Source organism: Heterodontus francisci, chromosome 4 (assembly GCF_036365525.1).
Source record: "Heterodontus francisci isolate sHetFra1 chromosome 4, sHetFra1.hap1, whole genome shotgun sequence".
Classification (NCBI taxonomy): domain Eukaryota; kingdom Metazoa; phylum Chordata; class Chondrichthyes; order Heterodontiformes; family Heterodontidae; genus Heterodontus; species Heterodontus francisci.
In genome coordinates, this window is record NC_090374.1 from 167,167,612 (window position 1) to 167,186,785 (window position 19,174).

Sequence of the window (19,174 nt, forward strand, 5' to 3'; positions counted from 1 at the left end):
ATATTTGAAACGCTAGAAAATATGAAGCTTAGTTTAAATACAAACGTAACTGTATTGTGTTGAATCTCAAACTCCTAATGTGCTAGACTTCCTGAATCATATTGTCTTGCCCAATGTGTTTTTATAAATGTTTTTCTGTTTAATATTAAAAAAAGCATTAGCACATTAAAGTACACAACTTAAATCATTTTATTTTTTCCTTTTAGCAAGTATGCCCATCATTCTGACACAACTCCTAATTTTTCAACTAGTATTTAGAAGAAAAAAATGACATGAAGGAAGTTGAAGAAAGATCCAGAAATATTTGCATTCACTTTGACAACTGTACTTAACATGCTGTATTGCAATTTGCAATAATCTTATTATCTGAGTGTTTAATAAGATGAGTGTGGTACAACTTTGTGAATCTCTTCTCAATATGCAAACTATAAAGTTCTCCTTCCTCAGTTAACAAGAGGGACATCATCTGGGACATGGTCCTTATGCAACAGATACTTTTTGTGTGCCATTATTGCAGCCCTGTGAACTGGTTTTAATTCCATTTCCCTCATTAACGTGAGACAAGTTGACAAGTCTGATTTTTATTTTAAAACCATATAGGATCCTTGATTTAGAAACTACAACAGAGAATACAAAAACAAGGATGTTGGGCTAAGCCTTTATCAATCACTAGTTAGGCTGCAGCTGGAGTATTGTCCAGTTCTGAGCACCAGACTTTAGAAAGGAGGTTGAGGCCTTGGAGAAGGTGTAGAGGAGATTTACTATAATGGCAGCAGGGACGATGGATTTCAGCTACGAGGAGAGACTAGAGAAGCTTGGACCTTTCTCTTTGGAGTCGTTAAGGGGGAGATGTGTTACATCATAAGGATTTTGTTGGCAGAAGGGTAGGTAATGGGAGGTCACAGGTTTAAGGTTATTGGCAAAAACACCTGAGTTAAGATGATGAGAAATGCTTCTGCAGAACAGGTTTATGATTTTGAATGCTCTTTCTCAAACAGTAGTAGAAACACTTTCAAAAAGGGAATTGGTAAGTAGTTGAAGGGGGCGAAAACAGGAGAGTAGCACAAATTGCGTAGCTCTTTCAAAGATCCAATAAAGGAATGATGGGCTGAATGGCAGCTGCCTTAGTTGTATGCTCTATGATTCTATTTTATGCAGCTTCTATATCGATGCACACTTTTTCCTTGTGTTCACTTTTTGTGGTGTAGTTTGTTTTTCAGGAGTTTTGTAAAAGCTTTATTGTGCTTTCAATTACCATTTTCCCTCCCTTTTCTTCTCTCTTCTGAAGATATTAACTCCTTGTTGGAGTTAGAATCTCTGTATGCTGAATCCCTTCTGGTACATTGCCCAAAAGACCATGCGTGATGTGAATCAAGACAGTGGTTCTTGATGTGCGAGATGCCCACAGGGAGTATTGCAGTCAAAACAAGTCCTCACCCAGTGTCCACACATGCACTTCTAGCATGTGTTGCTCTAAAGCAGTGGTGTAATGACCTCCGTGAGACGGTTATCATGAAAATATGAACCCCCAGACCAATTTAAAGAACTACAAGACAAGATTTCACATTTTAAGTATTTTATTATAACCACTAAACTAAAATAAATCTCTATTAACTAAATAGTATTTTTTAAGTAATAAAAGCAGGAAGTGTTGGAAATATTCAGCAGGTCAGGCAGCTTCTGTGGAGAGAGGACTGGAGTCGGTTAGGGAATGGAGTTTGTAATGTGGACCAAAGACAGTGGCTTCCCTCTACCCAATATTTACTTGAAGGACATTTCTGCTCATCTAGTACTATTTGTCGGCCAAGCAGTCTGACAAGACAATTTAGAGGTAATGAAGGGGTGACAGGAGGTGTTGGTGAGGTTGAGCTGCATGTTGTCAGCATACATGTTGAACCTGATGCTGTGTTTTCCTGTCGGGGGACACCATACATAGTGTTGAACAAGGGCAGTGGTCAAGCCTTTCAGTGCTGTTCGGGATAGCGTTCTTGGATTTATTGCCCAATGGGAGGTTGATGTGAAATTGAACTGTATTCTTAGAATGGGGACGTTCATTCCTATGAACATAATGTAATATCTTTAATTAGTGTTTTTGTCTTTATCTCTCCTTAAGGATGATGTTGGAAGTGAGTTTCCTCAAGTCATGGCATCGTTATTCCTATCTCCCGGAGGCCCTAAATTTGCTAACCTAATGTACCATTTTATAAAATATGTGCTTATGCACAAGTTTAATGAAGCTGAAAGTAAGTGATTTTTAACTATTGATTGATATTAATGGATTGTAATATTTTGTTAGCGGGAGTGTTCTTAGTGTGCGTTTTATGGAATGGAATTTAAAATCACATTCCCAATTAAGACCATAGTACCATAGATTAGTGCAGTACGGAAGGAGGCCATTTGGCCTATTGAGTCTGCACCAACTTTTTGGAAGAGTAATCCGTTATACTGACTCCACTGTCCCTCCCCATATCTCTGCAGTTTTTTTTCTCAGTTTCAGTTCCATTCCCTTTTGAAGGCTGTTAGTGACTCAGTGTTACGAACCAGGTGAGAAAGGGGTCTAGGGTTCCCTCTCAGCCTTCACCTGGTCTTACCGTAACGGTTTGATTTTAAACGCACGGTTTGTTTTTAGCTCCTCCTTAGTGAATCCTTGTTCACTAACTTCCAATTATAAGGCAAAGAAACTAGCCAAACAGGTTTTCTTAGGCTTAAAGAAAAAAGGTTGAACTTTATTAAACTTAAACTCTAATTCGGTTAATGCCTACGGATACGCGACGCATTCACGCTAGCATGCATACGTGATTCAAGCATGCAGAAGGGGACAGTAAAGAGTAGAAGAAATAAAGTGGAAAAGTTTGAGGCAATATCTGAAGAGGGTTTTGGTTATGGTTCTTTGAGCTCGCTGTAGAATCCTTGATTGCTTTTCGTTGGGGCCCAGTATTCTTCTTAAACCTTGTTGGATGTAGGAGACTTTTCTTTCTTGAAGTTTGTGGGTCCAGAGGCTTGTGAGAAAGAGATGGAGTAGACAGGAGAGGTCTTCTCACTTCAAGAGCAAACCGTCTTTTCAAAGTTCAAATTCTTTGTACAATTCAGAAATAACCCAGGTTGCCAAGCAAGTTAGTCATGTGACTAGCTGGTCTGACCATGCCTGTTTGTCCCTGAAGTAGTTAACAAAATAATCTACACAAGTGTTTTACTCAAGAACCTTTCTTGTAAACAAAAAATGATTTTATTTTTTGTGCAGAACTGTTTTCAGTATGGGCTTTTTCAAGTGGTAACTTTTTGGGCTGTTCGTTCTAGCACCCAGAAATGTATCTTTCTGTTTGGGAGCTGAAACTTGTAAGAGGACATTTTTTTCAGTACTGCAGATTAAAGTTTGATGGCGAGTAACCTTTGAGCTGTCTGAACTAAAATTTAATTCTATGACTGGATGAGAGCAAATTGTTGAAAAGCCTTTGTAGAGTGCAAAAATCCTTTGTTTGGATTGTATGATAGTTTCAGGAATAAGGGTGCCCCCTAATCCCTTTTTGTAATTTTTATGGATTGTTCATGCTACTTTTTGTTTTTCAAGCTACAGTACTTGCTAAGAGTGATGGTGGGGTGAGGGACAGATTTTTAGGTATGTACTTATAAGGTTGAGAAGTATTGTAGGGAATTTGCTTATCTGAAATTAGTTGAATAAAGGTTGCAAAAAAGGTGGAGGGCAAGTTTTTAACACATTGTACGACTTTGACATTTTAATCACTTCTCCCACAGTTGTAGCAGGAAATGAGGTGGGGGGATGAGAGCATTATTATAGATGGTAACAGATTTCAAAACTTAAGCTCAATTCAGCATGAGTTTCTGATAGTAGTCCTTGAAGTAACAAGCAAGGTGGATAAAGGGTTAACCTGTGGATGTGGTGTACTCAGATTTCCAAAAGGCATTTGATAAGGTGCCACATCAAAAATTACTGCACAAGATAAGAGCACACGGTGTAGGGGTAACATATTAGCATGCATACAGGATTGGTTAGCTAACAGGAAGCAGAGAGTAGGGATAGTTGGGTCTTTTTCGGGTTGGCAAGCTGTAACTAGAAGAGTGCCACAGTGATCAGTGCTAAGGCCGCGACTATTTACAATTTATATCAATGACTTGGATGAACAGACTGAATGTATGATCGCTAAATTTGCTGATGGCACCAAGATAGGTAGGAGAGTAAGTTGTCAAGAGGAGGTAAAGCGTCAACAAAGAGATGATGGGTTGAGTGGGCAAAAATTTGGCAGGTGGAATATAATGTGGGAAAATGTGAACTTGTCCACTTTGACAGGAAGAATAGGAAAGCTGTATACTATTTTAAATGGAGAGAGTTTGCAGAACTTAGTGGTACAGAGGGATCTGGGTGTCCTGCTACATGAATCACAAAATGTTAGTATGCAGGTACAGCAAGTGATTAAAAAGGCAAATGGAATGTTGGCGTTTATTGCAAGGGGAATGGGGGAAAAAGGTCAGGAAATTTTACTGCAGTTGTATAGGACCTTGGTGAGACTGCATCTGGAATACTGTGTACAGTTTTGGTCTCCTTATTTGAAAAATTATATAATTGTGTTAGAAGCACTCAACTAATTCCAGGGATGAAAGGCTTATCTTATGAAGAAAGGTTGAACAGGTTGGGGCTTTACCCTTTGGAGTTTAGAAGAATGAAAGGTGATCTTATTGAAACATAACATCCTGATGGGACTTAGTAAAGTGGATGCCAGGAGGGGGTTTCCTCTTGAGGGGGAGACTAGAACTAGGGGGCACAGATTAAGAATAATAGATCTCCCTTTTAAGACTGAGATGAGGAGCAATATTTTTCTGAGGGTTGTTAGTCTGTGGAATTCTGTTCCCCAGAAAGCAGTGAAGGCTGGGTCATTGAATTTATTCAAGGCTGTGTTAGATTTTTGATAGACAAGGAAGTCAAGGGTTATGGGGGGCAGACAGAAAGTGGAGTTGAGACCCTAACAGATCAGCCATAATCTTATCAAATGGCAGGGCAGGCTTGAAGGGCCGAATGGTCTGCTCCTCATTCCTATATTCCCATGAAAGAAACCGGTGATAATGCATTTAGAAAATATCTCTTGTGATATATGTTCAGGATTTGTCACTAAGTTCGGGAAGAAGTAAAGCTGTATGTTCAAAAAACTGTAGTAATGAGGTGCTGTAATCTTCAAGATAAATAAGCCTTGTTGATTGGGAATTTCATCTTTAATTTGCAGAGATTAAAAATTAGTGTAGCACTTGTTTCCCGAGGCTAGAGTTAAGTATATTGATAGTAAATTGAAAGGATATTTGCAATGTGCAAAAGACTTAATTGCTAGGAAATTTGACAAAGGCAACTTAAATTGTCTACCATATAATTTAATGTAGGTCTAGTTTGGACTCTTGTGATTTATGGCCTGACATATCTTAAGGAAGTGAATGTGGGATTCCCTTCCAGGATAGTTGTTGGCTTAAATTGAGAGTAACATAACATGAGATTATAACTAAGGTTAATGGACTTGATGTGCTGTTTAACCTAATCTGTTCCGAAATGGCATCTCCTGTATTTGACTTACAAATGAGAAAATATCGAAAAAGCATTGTATCCTTTTTTTTTAAGCAAGCTCCAATTCTGGAATGACTTGTTTCAAGACTCTGAAGCTGTTGCATTGATGCAATATGTCTTGTACAGTATTACAAAAGCTTACAGTATTTATAAATAGGTTTAGCCTTATTTGTCAGAAATATGTAGTAGACAGTGCAATTTGCATACCTTGATCATAACATAAGAAATGGGAGTAGGTGTAGACCATATGGTTGCTCAAGCCTGTTCTGCTATTCAGTACAGTCATGGCTGATCTCCCTCAGTTCCACTTCCCCTCCCCCTGCTCCCCATATCCCTTGATTTCCTGAGACCAAAAATCTGTGTCTTTCTCTTAAATGTATTCAATGATGGAGCATCCACAACCCTCCGGAGTGGACAATTCCAAAGATTCTCAACCTACTGAATGAAGAAATTTCTCCTCATCTCAGTCTTATATGATTGACCCCTTATCCTAAGACTGCGCCCCTGAAATATGAACATCATTGAAGTTTTCCATGTCCTTTAAATCTTAATGCATTGACATCCTTATTAAATTTGATATAGCTGTGAAGGTTTACAGATTATGACCTCTAAGAGGAGCTGCGAATAGTGTATGCAATGATATTTTTGGCACTTATTCTACTTTTGAAGGGGAGTTTACTGTGCATGTGTGGGAATTTTCTACTTCTGTCAATTTTAGAGCCAAGCCTCTGGCATTAAGTGAGTCTACTACAATGTTTGTAATCTTTTTTACTTCCTGCACTGTTAACAACAGAAGATAGTACCTGGAAACCAATGACATTCAGAGGGCGACAACAAGATCCCCACTTAATGGCAGTGAGAAGTTGTATTGCAGCCAACTGTTTTTTAGAAGGAATTCAGAAGGAAGCTTTTGTTGTTGCAGAATATAAAAGAAGGGAAGAGTGAGTATATTTATGTCTGAATTTTACAATCTGCAAATCCTTGTATTTACACTCTGAAGCTTAAGGGTGCACCAGAGATCTCTGCTTCCCTAGGGAAGCTGTTCTAGTACAGATACGACACTAGAATCTAACAGAAAATGTGGAACTTTGCCCAGATATTTAAAAAAAAAACACACTAAATTTTAATCAAGTCCCTGCAGCCATCTGATCTTCACTAAAAAATCAATCCTGGTACCTTTCCATTACAGCATCAACTGGAGTCCATTGCAATGACCTCAGCTACCCATTTATGTAACCAGTTTCACTAATTCATCGACAATGTAGGAAAAAAAGCTTCCAATACTAAAAGTTTTTTCAGTCTTGGTGTGAAAAGAATTGTTTTGGGAAAGTGATAAACATGGGAAGAATTTGAATTTGTAAATATAACTGTCGAGTAAGATTGCAGGTGTTCTGGAAGTATGGTAAATGAAGGTGCATTATTATCCTGTTCTTGTTGAACTCCACTGGCTCCTGGTCCCTGGCACCTCCAATTCCAAATTTGTATCCTTGAGTTTAAAACCCTTACTCTTTCACATCTCCAACCTCCTTTTAGGCCCACCCCCAGAACATTGGTCTCTTGCATGTTCTCCCCACCACTCTACCTTCCTTTCCTCCATTTCTACTTTGGCCACCTCATTTTCTTTAGTTCTGCATTTATTTTTGTTTGATTATGCTTCTGTGAAGCCCCTTGGAGAATTTTCTACATTAAAGATGCCATATAAATGCCAGTTGTATTTCTTCAGTGGGATCAGTAGACACATGACATTGACTTAATTATTCATTTGTAATTCAATTAAATATATATTTATTTTTGATTTATCTCTAGATTACTGGTTAAAGAAAATTCAATCTTGAAGAAACCGTATGCAGAAATGAAGGGTCGCCTGGAAAAGTAAGATATCATCAGTGCTATTTTGGTTTTAGCTCCATTGGTGAATCTAGATTAGATTAGATTAGATTTTAGATTTAGATTAGAGATACAGCACTGAAACAGGCCCTTCGGCCCACCGAGTCTGTGCCGAACATCAGCCACCCATTTATACTAATCCTACACTAATCCCATATTCCTACCAAACATCCCCACCTGTTCCTATATTTCCCTACCACCTACCTATACTAGTGACAATTTATAATGGCCAATTTACCTATCAACCTGCAAGTCTTTTGGCTTGTGGGAGGAAACCGGAGCACCCGGAGAAAACCCACGCAGACACAGGGAGAACTTGCAAACTCCACACAGGCAGTACCAGGAATCGAACCCGGGTCCCTGGAGCTGTGAGGCTGCGGTGCTAACCACGACAATCTGTAGCAGATCATGCAACTGGTTTTCAAGTACAGCTACTCCAGTGGTTGTCAATCTGCATACTTAGAAAACAACATTGATATTTCATCTGGCCACGTCTTGTGACCTGTATCAATCTTCAAAACAAGTCTCAATTGGCTGTTCCTATTTCCCTGAATTGCCTGATATCCAAACTGAAGTGGGGCATAGTAAGAACATAATAAATAGCAAGAGTAGGCCATTTGACCCCTTGAGCCTGCTCCACCGTTCAATAAGATCATGGCTGATCTGATTGTAGCCTTAACTTTACTTTCCTGCCTGCCCCCATATCCCTTGACTCCCTTGTAGATCAAAAATCTGTCTAACTCAGCCTTGAATATAGTCAATGACCCAGCTTCCACTGCTCTCTGGGGAACAGAAGTCCAAAGATTAACGACCCTCAGAAGAAATTCCTTTTCATCTCTGTCTTAAATGGGAGACCTCTTATTTTGAAACTAGTTCTAGATTTCCCCACAAGGGGCAACATCTTCTCAGCATCTACCCTGTCAAGCCCCCTCAGAATCTTCTATGTTTCAATAAGATCACCTCTCATTCTTCTAAACTCCAGTGAGTATAGGCTCAACCTTTCCTCATAAGACAACCCAGGCGGGACAGTGGTTAGCACCGCAGCCTCACAGCTCCAGCGACCCGGGTTCGGTTCTGGGTACTGCCTGTGTGGAGTTTGCAAGTTCTCCCTGTGACCGCGTGGGTTTCCGCCGGGTGCTCCGGTTTCCTCCCAAAGACTTGGAGGTTGATAAGTAATTTGGCCATTGTAAATTGCCCCTTGTGTAGGTAGGTGGTAGGAGAATGGTGGGGATGTGGTAGGGAATATGGGATTAAGTAGGATTAATATAAATGGGTGGTTGTTGGTCAGCACAGACTCGGTGGGCCGAAGGGACCGTTTCAGTGCTGTATCTCTCTGACTCTATAACCCCTTCAGCCCAGGAATCAATCTAGTGAACCTTTTCTGAACTGCTTTCAATGCAAGTATATCCCTCCTTAAGTAAGGAGACTGGATACAGTACAGTTGTAGCAAGACTTCCTACTTTTATACTCCATCCCCCTTGCAATAAGTGCTAACATTCCATTTGCCTTCCTAATTACTTGCTGTGATTCGTGTACAAGGACACCCAGATCCCTCTGTCTCGCAGACATTCTGAAGGGGGAGGGCGAGCAGTCAGAGGTCTTAGTACACATTGGTACCAATGACATAGGTAGAAAGAGGGATAAGGTCCTGCAACAAGAATTTAGGAGCTAGGTAGCAGATTAAAAAGCAGGACCTCAAAGGTTGTAATCTCTGGATTACTCTTGGTGCCATATGCTAGTGAGTATAGGAATAGGAGGATAGAGCAGATGAATGCGTGGCTGAGGCGATGGTGCAGGAGGGAGGGCTTTAGTTTCCTGGATCACTGGGTCTGTTTCTGGCAAAGGTGGGACCTGTACAAGTTGGACGGGTTGCACCTGAATCGGAACTGGACCAACATCCTTGCTGGGAGGTTTGCTCGTGCTGTTGGCAGAGGGGTGGGTTTAAAACTAATTTGGCAGGGGGATGAGATACAGAGTGGAGGTATAGTAGGGGGTGATGCACAGTCACATATAGAAGAGAAACTGAGTTATTCTGGAAGGCAGAGCAAATATAGATCTGTTGAGGCACAAGTGAAAAATGCAAGGCTGGATTGCATCTATTTTAATGCAAGGAGTCTTACTAGTAAGGCAGATAAATTGAGGGCGTTCGTTTGCACATGGGATTATGTTATTATTGCTATCACAGAGACATGGTTGAGGGACTAGTTGAGTCATGATACATGGTTGAGACATGGCAGCTCAATATTCCAGGGTATAGAATCTTCAGATGTGACAGGGGAGGGGATAAAAGAGGAGGTGGCATTGTACTGTTGATCAAGGAGTCAATTACTGCAGTAAGGAGGGCTGAGATATTGGAAGGTTGCTCAAATGAGGCCATATGGGTAGAACTTATAAACAAAAAGGGGGCAATCACTAGGCTGGGTGTGTACTACAGGCCTCCAAACAGTCAGGAAGAGATAGAGCAGCAGATTTGTAGGCAAAATCTCAGAGGTGTAAAAATAATAGGGTAATAATAGTAGGGGATTTCAACTTCCCTAATATCAACTGGGATAGTCTGTGTAAAAGGCTTAACGGGGGCCGAATTCTTAAAAAGCATCCAGGAGAGCTTTTTGAGCCAGTACGTAGAAAGCCCTACAAGAGAAGGGGCAGTACTGGACCTAATCCTAGGGAATGAAGCTGGACAAGTGGTAGAAGTGTCAGTGGGGGAGCATTTCAGGGAGAGTGACCATAGCTCTAATATTTAAGGTAGTTATGGAAAAGGACAAAGACGGACCGGAAATAAAGGTACAGAATTGGGGGAAGGCTGATTTCAGAATGATAAAACAGGATCTGGCCAAAGTGGATTGGGAGCAGCTACTTGCAGGAGAGTCTACATCAGACCAGTGGGAGTCATTCAAAGAAGAAATAGTGAGAGTTCAGAGCCAACATGTACCTGTTGAGGTGAAGGGTAGGACCAACAAGTCCAGGGAACCCTGGATGTCAAGGGATATAGAGGATTGGATCAGGAAAAAAAGAGGCTTATGGCAGAATCAGAGAAAACAGCAGAGGTACTAGAGGAGTATTGAAAGTGTAGGGGGTACTTAAAAAAAAAAGTAATCAGGAGAGCGAAGTGGGGACATGAAAAAACACTGGGCAAGATAACGGAAAATCCCGAGGCGTTTTATAAGTATATTAAGGGCAAGAGGATAACCAGGCAAAGAGTAGGGCACATTAGGAACCAAAGTGGCAATCTGTTTGTGGAGCTGTAGGATATAGGTGAAGTTTTAAATGATTACTTTTCATCTGTGTTCACTATGGAGAAGGATGATGTCAGTGTAGAGCTCAGAGGGGAATTGTGATATATATTAGCATTGAAAGGGAGGAAGTATTAGCTGTTTTGGCGGGTTCAAAAGTGGATAAATCCCCAGGCCTGGATGAGTTGTATCCCAGGCTGTTATGTGAGGCAAGGGAGGAGATAGCAGGGGCTCTGACACAAATTTTCAAATCCTCTCGGACTACAGGAGAGGTACTGGAGGACAGCGAATGTGGTACCATTATTCAAGAAGGGTAGCATGGATAAACCAGGTAATTACAGGCAGGTGAGTCTAAAATCAGTGGTTGGGAAGCTATTGGAAAAAATTTTGAGGGACAGGATTTATCTCCACTTGGAGAGGCAGGGATTAATCGAGGATAGTCAGCATGGCTTTGTCAGGGGGAGGTGGTGTCTAACTTGATTGAATTTTTCGAGGCGGTGACTAGATGTGTAAATGAGGGTAAAGAAATTGATGTAGTCTACATGGACTTCAGTAAGGCTTTTGATTAGGTCCCGCATGGGAGATTGGTTAAGAAGTAAGAGTCCGTGCGATCCAGGGCAATTTGGCAAATTGGATCCAAAATTGGCTTAGTGGCAGGGGGCAGAGGGTAATGGTTGAGGGCTGTTTTTGCAAGTGGAAGCCTGTGATCAGTGGTGTACCACAGGGATCGGTGCTGGGTCCCTTGCTGTTTGTAGTGTGCATTAATGATTTAGATGAGAATATAGGAGGTATGATCAGTAAGTTTGCAGATGACATGAAAATTGGTGGTGTCGTAAATAGTGAGGAGGAAAGTCTTGGGTTACAGGTCGATATAGATGGGCTGGTAAGATGGATGGAGCAGTGGCAAATGGAATTTAATCCTGAGAAGTGTGAGGTGATGCATTTTGGGAGGACTAACAAGGCAAGGGAATATACAATGGATAATAAAAAGCAAAATGCTGTGGATATTGGAAACCTGAAATAAAAACAAGAAATGCTGGAACCACTCAGCAGGTCTGGCAGCATCTGTGGAAAGAGAAGCACCGTTAACGTTTCGGGTCAGAGACCCTTCTTAGGAACTGAATATACAATTGATGGTAGGACCATAAAGAAGTAGAGAAGGGCAGAGGGGCCTTGGTATACTTGTCCATAGATCACAGAAGGCAGCAGCACAGGTAGATAAGGTGGTTAGGAAAGCATATGGGATACTTGCCTTTATTAGCCGAGGCATAGAATATAAGAGCGGGGAGGTTATGATGGAGCTGCGTAAAATGCTGGTTAGGCCACAGCTGGAGTACTGTGCACAGTTCTGGTTGCCACACTATAGGAAGGATGTGATTGCACTGGAGAGGGTGCAGAGGAGATTCACCAGGATGTTGCCTGGGCTGGAACATTTCAGCTATGAAGAGAGACTGAAAAGGTTAGGGTTGTTTTCCTTAGAGCAGAGAAGCTGAGGGCGTACATGATTGAGGTTTACAAAATTGAGGGGCGTTGATAGGTTAGATAGGAAGAAACTTTTTCCGTTAGCAGAGGGGTCAATAACCAGGGGGCATAGATTTAAGGTAAGGGGCAGGAGGTTTAGAGGGGATTTGAGGAAAAATGTTTTCACCCAGAAGGTGGTTGGAATCTGGAACACAATGCCTGAAGAGGTGGTTGAGGCAGGAACCCTCACAACATTCAAGCAGTATTTAGATGAGCACTTGAAAAGCCATGGCCTACAAGGCTATGGGCCAAGTGCTGGAAAATGGGATTAGAATAGCTAGATTCTTGATGGCCACCACAGACACAATGGGCAGGAGGGCCTGTTTCTGTGCTGTATGACTCTGAGAATGGAGTTTGTCAGTTTTGTACCTTTTTAAGAGTAAATGGTTAGAATTTTTTGCTTCTTTCACGGGATGTGAGCATCACTGGCATTTGTTGCCCATCCCTAATTGCCATTGACAACTGAGTAGCTTGCTAGGCCATTTCAGAGGGCAGTTCAAAGTCAATCACATTGCTGTGTGTCTGGAATCACATGTAGGCCAGATTTCCTTCCTTAAAGGACATTAGTGAACCAGATGTGTTTTTGCAACAAGCAATAGTTTCATGGCACCATTACTGAGACTAGCTTTCAATTCCAGATTTTTATTAATTAAATGCATTTAAATTCCACCAGCTGCCATGGTGGGATTCAAACCCACATCCTCAGGGCATTAACTTTGGCCTTGAGATTACTAGTCCAGTGACATTACCACTACTACAAAACCACCTCCCCTGCGGGATATATAGTAGGTAAAAATTAGTTGTGAGGATACAGTAAATATAGAAAGTTGAAGTGTTGGATAGGGTTAATTTTGCACAAATAAAGTTACTTGTGGCTTTTGTGTAGCTCTAGTACCACAGTACTTATTTCAGTGTCAGCATAGAACTGAAACTGTGATGTGGTTGACCCAAGGAATTCTCTAAACTTGGTAGTTTAAGGGATTGCTTTTTTGACATGCATTGCTTGATGGGTTACATGTTTAAAGTTAATTGACCTCTTATGGTATTCATAGTCTGGAGATGGTTGTAATGTCTAACTGCTCATCTGTCCTGTTACTTTAAAGCCACTGCTCAAATTCTTGTAACTGACCCATTTGAATTGATTCCCCTCAAGTTAATAGCTTTTGGAGAGCTTTACAGGTTGCCAGGTGCTTGTTACTTATCACCAACAGAAAATAACCTGTAATTGTGCTTGGGATGAAATCAAGAGTCGAATGTGACATGCTGTCAAAAGTTTTGCTGTGTAACATGTAACATCATAAAGTGCAAAATTTCTTTATATAACCTTTGGGGAAAGGAGAGAGAGAGAGTGTTTACAGTGCTTGCAGCTTCGACTAGTTTGAAACCGTTGTAAATGTGTTTAGAGGCAAATAGCTGGCATTTTATTCCTTGACCTGATTTTTCCCCAGTCACTGCTGAAGTCCCAAGTAATTACTAGTCAAAAGTCTGAAATAATTCACTTGTTGGAGTAGAATAGAAACAATGGATGACAAATGGCCTGAGATTTCTGGCTGCATCTGAAATTTCTTACTCTTTTATCTGAGATATTATGATTAAAAATTGTCCTGTGCACTTGAATCCATTTAGCAAAATTCTTACAATTTGACTTATTTTGCTAGAGGTATTTGTGGCTTCGCAGGAGCACGTATTCAGAAACAGAAAGAGGTATGTACAGAATCTTTATTTAACACCAAATATTCGATATTATCTTTTCACTATATACGGAATGCAATTTACCTTTTCTCTAGCGTTTAAAAGACTGTTAACAGAAATTGTTCTGATCTAGTTTATTAGACAAGCCACACTGATCTATGGATATTTTTGAATTATTGATAACTTGCAGCTAAAATTGAAGAAAGCCGAAAGAGTTTTTTTCTTGAGCGTGTTCAGCCTTTTCTAAAAGTATGCCTTTACAGAAGTTTCTGTTGGTTTAAAAATGTTGCTATTTTTATTGCTAATTGGGTGTGTGGCCTTCCTGCTGCCAGGCTAATCCAGTGACTTTTTTGTAATGTATGTCTTGGAGTGACTCTTGAAACACCAGGGGTTGCACTCAAAACTCTGATCTGAGAAGTACTGTGGAAATACAGAAAACATTTTGCATTTTGGAAATTTGCCTGTATTTCATATTCAAATTTTAAAAATATTTCAAGGTCACAAACCTCTACATTTTTATGTCCAGTTGCATTTAAAAAAAAAGTTTGATCCTTTCACTAGCTTTTGTTAGGTTTATTTTCAACTCTTGTACAGCTTTGAAGGCACTGATTCCCCTTTAATATAAGTTCATGTGATATCAGCCAAGGAGACTTTTTTTTAACCTTGCCATCTGAGACGTCGGTCACTTTTTCCCCAGATTGCCCTAAACCCTTGGGATCAAAGAAACTGTTCCTGTTGAGGTTTTTAATGAGATTATTTCAATTAAGTGTTGAATTGTAGTAACTATGAAAAGAAAAACTTGCATTTATATAGCATCTTTCATGACCACTGGATGTCCCAAAGCGCTTTACAACTAATGAAGTACTTTTGAAGTGTAGTCACTGTTCTAATGTAGGAAACATGGGAGCCAATTTGCGCACAGCGCGCTTCCACAAATAGCAGTGGGATAACAACCCTATCTGTTTTTTGTGGTAAATTAGAAAAAGTACATCAGTGGTCACTCAGTTAAGATATTGTGCAAGGAAAGATTTTTTTTTTTTTTTGGAACATGATGTTAAAGTTAGTGCTGCTGAGACTTTATTTAATATATTGTACCTCAAACCTCTTTCTTTCAGCTCCGTGAGATGTGGAATCTAGTAATGGACGCCTTGTCTGAATTGGAGAAAGAAAAGGAAGTCATTGATTCGTTAGTGGAGGGGCGAGTGGATCTATACACCCTTGATGGAACAGATGTCACATTAAAAGTCCCAAGACAATTAATAATTAGGATTGAAGATGAGGCAGATCAGGTCATTACAGTTCATAGTATATCAAATGCTTGTTCATGAAGTTTTCCGTTGCATAAAGATACCAGATTATCAGGCAGAATAAAAAGTGAAGCTTGAGTGTTTCCAATTGCTTAATATGGAAAATTTATATCCATGAATGTAGGAAAGGAACTTAAATTTTGAAAGTTTCCCACCCCTTTTTTGTTTCCCTCTTAAATGAGTACTGGAAACCCTCAAGTACCTCAAATGGGCATTGTTTGTAAGTATGTCTGATCTATTTTGAGAATGAAGAACATCTGATGTAGTTCTCATCTGACATCCACCCAACACTCTACAAAAGGGTTTTTTTTTTATTTGTTCGTGGGATGTGGGTGTCACTCGCTAGGTCAGCAATTATTGCCCATCCTTAATTGCCGTTGAGAAGGTGGTGGTGAGCTGCCTTCTTGAACCGCTGAACTCCTTGGGGTGTAGCTACATGAACAGTGCTGTTCGGAAGGGAGTTCCAGAATTTTAACCCAGCGACAGTGCAGGAACGGCAATATAGTTCTAAGTCAGGATGGTGTGTGGCTTGGGGGGGGACATGCAGGTGGTGGTCCCATGGCATGTGCTGCTTTTGTCGTTCTAGGTGGTAGAGGTCACGGGTTTGGAAGGTGCTGTTGAAGGAACCTTGGTGAGTTGTTGTACTGAATCTTGTAGATGGTATACATGGCTGCCATTGTGCGTTGGTGATGGAGGGAGTGAGTGTTGAAGTTGGTGGATGGGGTGACAATCAAGCAGGCTGCTTTGTCCTGGATGGTGTTGAGCTTCTTGAGTGTTGTTGGAGCTGCACCCATCCAGACAAGTGGAGAGTATTCCATCACACGTCTGATTCGTACCTTGTAGATGGTGGACAGGCATTGGGGAGACAGAAGGTGAGTTACTCGCTGCAGAATTCCTAGCCTCTGACCTGCTCTTGTAGTCACAACATTTATGTGGCTACTCCAGTTTGGTTTCTGGTCAATGATAACCCCCCAGGATGTTGATAGTGGGGATTCAGCGATGGTAATGCCATTGAACATCATGGGGAGATGGTAAGATTCCCTCTTGTTTAAGATGGTCATTGTCTGGCACTTGTTTAGCATGAATGTTACTTGTCACTTATCAGCCCAAGCCTGGATGTTGTCTGGGTCTTGCTGCATATTTTGAGTGTGGATTCTGGTTGTCATTGCCAATTGTAGCGCTGCAACTGCTGTCCTGGTTGAGATTCATTAACTTGAGTACAGGATCAAGCCTGGGTCTTTGAGTTGCAGGCTGTGTCACAGTGCAGCCTTTACCCCTAGATCATTTGGAAGGTTGCATTAAAATTCTGTTGCTGTTCTTAGCAAAAGTAGAGCAACTACAAGTGATAATCTGTTGAATTTGCTTGCCTTGATTAGTTTATTTGTAAGTTTTGAATGGGCTCATGGGATTTTGGCGCAAGCCCCCAGATATTAGGAGGATCTTGCAGGGTCGAAGGCTGGGTTTGCTGTTGTCGTTTTCAGTGCCGAGGTCGACGTTGGGTGGTCTGTCTAGTTTTATTCCTTTTCAACTTTTATGTGGCAGTTTTGTAGAGCCCATTTCAGAGGGCAGTTAAGAGTCAACCACATCGCTGAGTCTGAAGTCGCATGTAGGCCAGACCAGGTAAGGACAGCAGATTTCCTTCCCTAAAGGACACTAGTGAACCAGATGGTTTTTTTATGACAATTGATGGCAGTTTCATGGTCACCACTACTGAGTGTAGCTTTAATTTCCAGATTTTTTAATTCATTGAATTTAAATTTCACCAGCTGCCGTTGTGGGATTTGCACCCATGTCCCCAGGGTATTAGTCTGGGTCTCTGGATTGCTAGTCCAGTGATATAATCACTACACCACCGTGCCAATGGATGACTGCCAGGCAATCGAGGAGGCCCCAGCAAGTAGTGCAGGTGTGTGCTGAGTGCAATCCTGCTTTCCAGCTACTATTCAGTTCTGAATGCTGATGAGAGTGATGTTCCTCGAGGGAGTGCAGCCAGATCCAAGGCACCGAGGGTGGGCAGGAGGAAGTTTGGGAAAGCAGTAGTGATCGGGGACTCTGTAATTAGAGGAACAGACGGGCACTTCTGCAGCAGTAGATGTGACTCCAGGATGTCATGCTGCCTCCCTGATGCCAGAGTCAAGGATGTCACTGAGCAGCTGCTCTTTAGAGAAAGGGTGAACAGTCAGAGGTCATGGCCCATATTGGTGCCAATGCCATGGAGGAAGAAAGAGGGACGAGGTCCTGCATGCTGATTTGAGGGAACAAGGAAGAAGACTAGCAAACAGGACCTCAAAGGTAGTAATCTCTGGATTACTCCTGGTGCTATGTGCCTGTGAGTATAGAAGTAGAGAAGGAATGAAAGGAGGAGTGGTGGCAGTATTGGTTAAGCAGATAGTACAGTGCTGGAGAGAGAAATTGTCCTGGAGGGGTCAAGAACAGAATCTATTTGGTTAGAGTTAAGAAACAGTCGCAGTGCCATTACTCTACTACTAGTGGGAAAGAAATAGAGGAGTACATTTGCAAGGAAATTACAGAGAGGTTCACAAACTATAGAGTAGTGATAATGGGGGACTTCAATTATCCTAATATAAACTGGTTTAATGCTAGGGTAAAGGGCAGCGAGAGAAAAGTTTTTAAAAGTATGTTCAGGAGAATTTTCTATGTCAGTATGTTTCTGGCCCAATGAGGAAGGAGGCATTGTTGGATCTAGTTCTGGGAAATAAGGTGGATCAAGTGTCAGTGGGGGAGCATTTTGGGAACAGCGATCATGGTGTTATAAGATTTAGGTTAGCTATGGAAAAGGGCAAGGAGCAATCCAGAGTAAAAATAATTCATTGGAGGAGGGTCAATTTCAGTGGGGTGTGAACAAATCTGATGCAGGTAAATTGGAATTAAAGGTTGGAGGCAAAACCGTGAAGGAACAATGGGCTGCCTTTTGACGATAAGGTGGTTTGGTATAGTCAAGGTACATTCCCATGAGGGGGAAAAGTAGGACAACCAAAGTCCATTGATGAGGTAACAGAAGAAGGTTGATATGGTGTACATTAACTTCCAAAAAACATTTGATGAAGTGCCACATAACAGGTTTGTCAGCAAAGTTGAAGCCCATGGAATAAAAAGGACGGTGGCAGCATGGATACGAAGCTGGCAGAATGACAGGAAACAGTAGTGGCGAACTGTTTTTCGGACTGGAGGTAGGTATACAGGAGGGTTCCCCAGGTGTTGGTCCTAGGACCACTACTGTTCCTGATCTATATTAATGATCTAGACTTGGATGTACTGGCCACAATTTCAAAATTTGCAGATGAGACAAAACTTGAAAGTGTTGTGAACTGTGAGGAGGATAATGATAGACTTCAGGAGGACATGGACAGGCTGGTGGAATGGACAAACAAGTGGCAAATGGCATTTAATGCAGAGAAATGTGAGGTGATACATTTATGTAGGAAAACTGAGGAGGGGCAATATAAATTAAAAGGTACAATTCTACAGGAGGTGCAGGAACAGAGAAATCTCTGGGTATATGTACACAAATCATTGAAGGTGGCATGATGGCTTGAGAAAGTGGTTGTAAAGGCATGTTTGACCTTGGGCTTTATAAATAGCGGCATAGAGTATAAAAGCAAGGAAGTTATGATGAGCCTTTAGAAAACACTCGTTCGGCCTCAACTGGAATATTGTGTCCAGTTTGAGGCACTGGACTTTAGGAATGATGTCTGCACCTTCTTTAAAGCCTTCACACGATTTTATGAGAATGATTCCGGAGATGAGACTTCAGTATCGTGGATAAATTGGAGAAGCTGGGGTTGTTCTCTTTGGAGAAGAGAAGATTAAGAGGAGTGTCATGCAGGCCCCCACCTGCCAAGAATGAGGTGCACACTATTTCGCCACATGAACATTAAAACTTAAAATTGGTGCTGGGAAGAAAAGAGGGTCTATTACAAGGAATTGCCAGGCCCCATGCCGGAAAGACC

General features: G+C 41.2%; 1 protein-coding gene across 3 annotated transcripts in view; it reads left to right on the top strand.

Moving 5' to 3' along the window:
* The window catches only part of haus6 (HAUS augmin-like complex, subunit 6), an 81,520-nt gene that overhangs the window by 10,556 nt on the left and 51,790 nt on the right, over positions 1–19,174 (top strand). For all 3 annotated transcript variants that reach the window (XM_068030484.1, XM_068030486.1, XM_068030485.1), the window contains 5 exons: positions 2,114–2,243; positions 6,357–6,504; positions 7,370–7,435; positions 13,863–13,908; positions 15,012–15,185. In XM_068030484.1, coding sequence (XP_067886585.1) covers positions 2,114–2,243; positions 6,357–6,504; positions 7,370–7,435; positions 13,863–13,908; positions 15,012–15,185 — 564 coding nt within the window. The remainder of the gene's footprint in view (positions 1–2,113; positions 2,244–6,356; positions 6,505–7,369; positions 7,436–13,862; positions 13,909–15,011; positions 15,186–19,174) is intronic.